General features: G+C 37.3%; 1 protein-coding gene across 1 annotated transcript in view; it reads left to right on the plus strand.

The window, feature by feature from the left end:
* Nucleotides 1-2,603, plus strand: part of LOC107300842 (putative tRNA pseudouridine synthase Pus10) — a gene marked incomplete at its 5' end in the record, with an annotated part of 11,897 nt that extends 9,294 nt beyond the window's left edge. Inside the window, 3 exons of the mRNA XM_015830131.1 lie at nucleotides 1,370-1,512; nucleotides 1,885-1,984; nucleotides 2,565-2,603. Coding sequence (XP_015685617.1) covers nucleotides 1,370-1,512; nucleotides 1,885-1,984; nucleotides 2,565-2,603 — 282 coding nt within the window. The remainder of the gene's footprint in view (nucleotides 1-1,369; nucleotides 1,513-1,884; nucleotides 1,985-2,564) is intronic.
* Between the last annotated feature and the right edge of the window lie 6 nt (nucleotides 2,604-2,609).

Raw genomic sequence — 2,609 nt, forward strand, 5'->3', positions numbered from 1 at the left:
CAGCAAGCGGGACTGGCCTAGGGGATTTTATAGGGGTTTTAATTACTTTTAAATTTGACATTCTTAAATATTTCATTTTAATCAAATTTTAAATTAGGTGTAATATGTTAGCTTTTTATCATTTGTCAGCCGCCCTGAGTCCGAAAGGAGAAGGGCGGGATATAAATACAATTAATAAATAAATAAATAAATAAATTTGGTATTTCAGCTACTCTGTATCTCTTAAAAATGTTCATATGCCATATTATTTTCCCTCAACCTTCATGGCATTAGTATTGGCAGTTAGCATTAACACACAATAAATAGTTCTTAAAAAGTAAGGATTGGAAGGGACATTGGGGAACATCTAATCAAACTTTTTGCCCAGTATATGAATCTACCATAGCAGTATTTCTAAACCTTGGCAACTTTAAGTTGTATAGACTTCAACTCCCAGAATTCCTTAGCCATCTTGCTGGTTGGGGAGTGTTGGAAATTGAAGTGCACACATCTTAAGGTTGTAAAGTTGAAAAAACACTGTATTACTGTATTACAACATCTCCAAAAGATGACCAAGAGGTTTCTATTCAAAAACTTCCAGCAAAGAGTCCATCATCTCTTGTGGCAATCTGTTCATTGTTGAACAGCTCTTATTGCTAGATTTTTTTCCCCTGATGCCCAGCTGAAATCTGAGTTGTAATTTATATTCATTCTTTCTGTGCTGTCTTCTGAAATGTCTGTAAACAATTCTACCTCATCTCCTATATAACCCTTCTGATTACCAAGGACAGTTAATATATTTTCCTACAGTCCTCTCTTCTCTCTTCTCCAGTTCACATACTCAATGCCTCCAATCATTTTTTGCAAGTTTTTCCCCCCATGTGCTCCTTTGGACATATTCTAGTATCTATTAAAATGTGATGCCCAGATGTATGGTCTCAGTACAGAATATTACTATATTTCTGATATTATCTAGAGATTTAGTTGCTTTTTTGTAGCTAAATCACACTGTTGGCTTGTGTTCAGCTTCTGATTCACCAAGATACCCAGAATGTTTTCTCATGCACTTTTTCCACTGTTTCCTAGTATAGGAATGTAGTATTGGTCATGTCAACCTAATGTAGAATTTTGCATTTCTCCCTGTTGAAAAATATACTGCCCATTTTACAGCTTATCAACATTTTTTTGAATCCTCAAACTATCCTTCAAAGGGTTTGCCATGTTCTCATCCTCATTATTGGTTTGTCAAGGTTACTTTGTTATTATTGTATGTGGCAACCTGAAGCTGCTCTCCACTGGGGAAGATGTCTGAATTGATATTTGAATTTTCTGTCTCATGGGTTTGTGATGTATGTAATGCTATTTTTTTTAATCTGAAATTCTTGAGCAGGATTTAAAGCTTGATCAAAAAACGCCATTACGTGTACTTCATCGGCGGCCACTAGCTGTCAGAGTTCGTGTCATCCACAGCATGCAGTCTGAGTACATAGATGAGCACCATTTCCGTCTTCACTTGAAGACACAAGCGGGGACGTATCCTTTCTGAAATGAAGTGCCTCATTGGGCAGGAATTCTGTACCAAGCTCTTCAATAAAATAATAGTATTAAATATTGAAGAATGAACATAAATCTTCAAGTATAATTTTCCTTGGGTCAGAAAATTGTGTGAAATACACATGACTCTTGTTCCTTTCTGTCTTTTTTCTCTATCCCCTCCCCTTCCCCCAGAAGGTGGCATGCTCTCTTCTAACCCCCCCCCCCCCAAATTTGCTATATCCTGTCATTTAGCCCTGGCTGTGTGTTTGAGAAAGAATGAGAAAGGGAGATGTGCATATTCTAAAGTCTTACTTTAAAATATATTCTAACAAGCTCATCTTTCTCGTTTCCTTAACGGCAAACTGTTAGTTATGTTAAAGAATTTGTACATGGAGATTTTGGTAGAACCAAGCCCAATATTGGTTTCCTGTTGGAGACAACTGCAGACATCTTTGAGCTGGATGTAGAGGTAAGTACTCCCTTTGTATGTCTCTGTAGACAGAAGGGTGGAATTGCCACCATTGATCTTTCTAGTAGGAAATTAAGGGACAAATCACAGAGGATTTGTTTCAGATCTAGCAGAGTTTAATCTAATCTCTGAAATCTGTATCATTTCCTACAGCATCTCATCCCTCTTCAAAACTTTTCCTGTTAGACTGAGAGAGTGCAGATGTGGTTTTGCGTGTGGAGAATCACAGAGGCTCATTGGGCATACATTTGTAGTTTAAACTCCAGACTAGAGCATAACAATCAGATATCATCCCCAATTTGGTTTTTAAACGGCTTTTCATCCAAGATTTTAAAGGCTAATTGGATGTTAACTTCAGGTATATTGTCACTTCAGCTTTCCCCAGTCTGGGAACATACAGATGTATTAACTACACTCGCCGTGGTTTTTGTGGTGGTTCCATTTTGTGGTGGTCCCATTGTCCCATACTTGGAAAACCAAGTTTCATCATTTGTAGTGAATCCATTATCTGAGGTTAGATATTCTGCAAACAAATGAGTTAGCTCTGGTTTAATTATTTTTCTTTATTTTTTTCCTGCAGTCTGTGGATGTTGACTGGCCACCAGCTCTAGACGATTAAGAAGCA

This window comes from Protobothrops mucrosquamatus, unplaced genomic scaffold (genome assembly GCF_001527695.2).
Source record: "Protobothrops mucrosquamatus isolate PMUCROS unplaced genomic scaffold, P.Mucros_1.0 scaffold8737, whole genome shotgun sequence".
NCBI lineage: Eukaryota > Metazoa > Chordata > Lepidosauria > Squamata > Viperidae > Protobothrops > Protobothrops mucrosquamatus.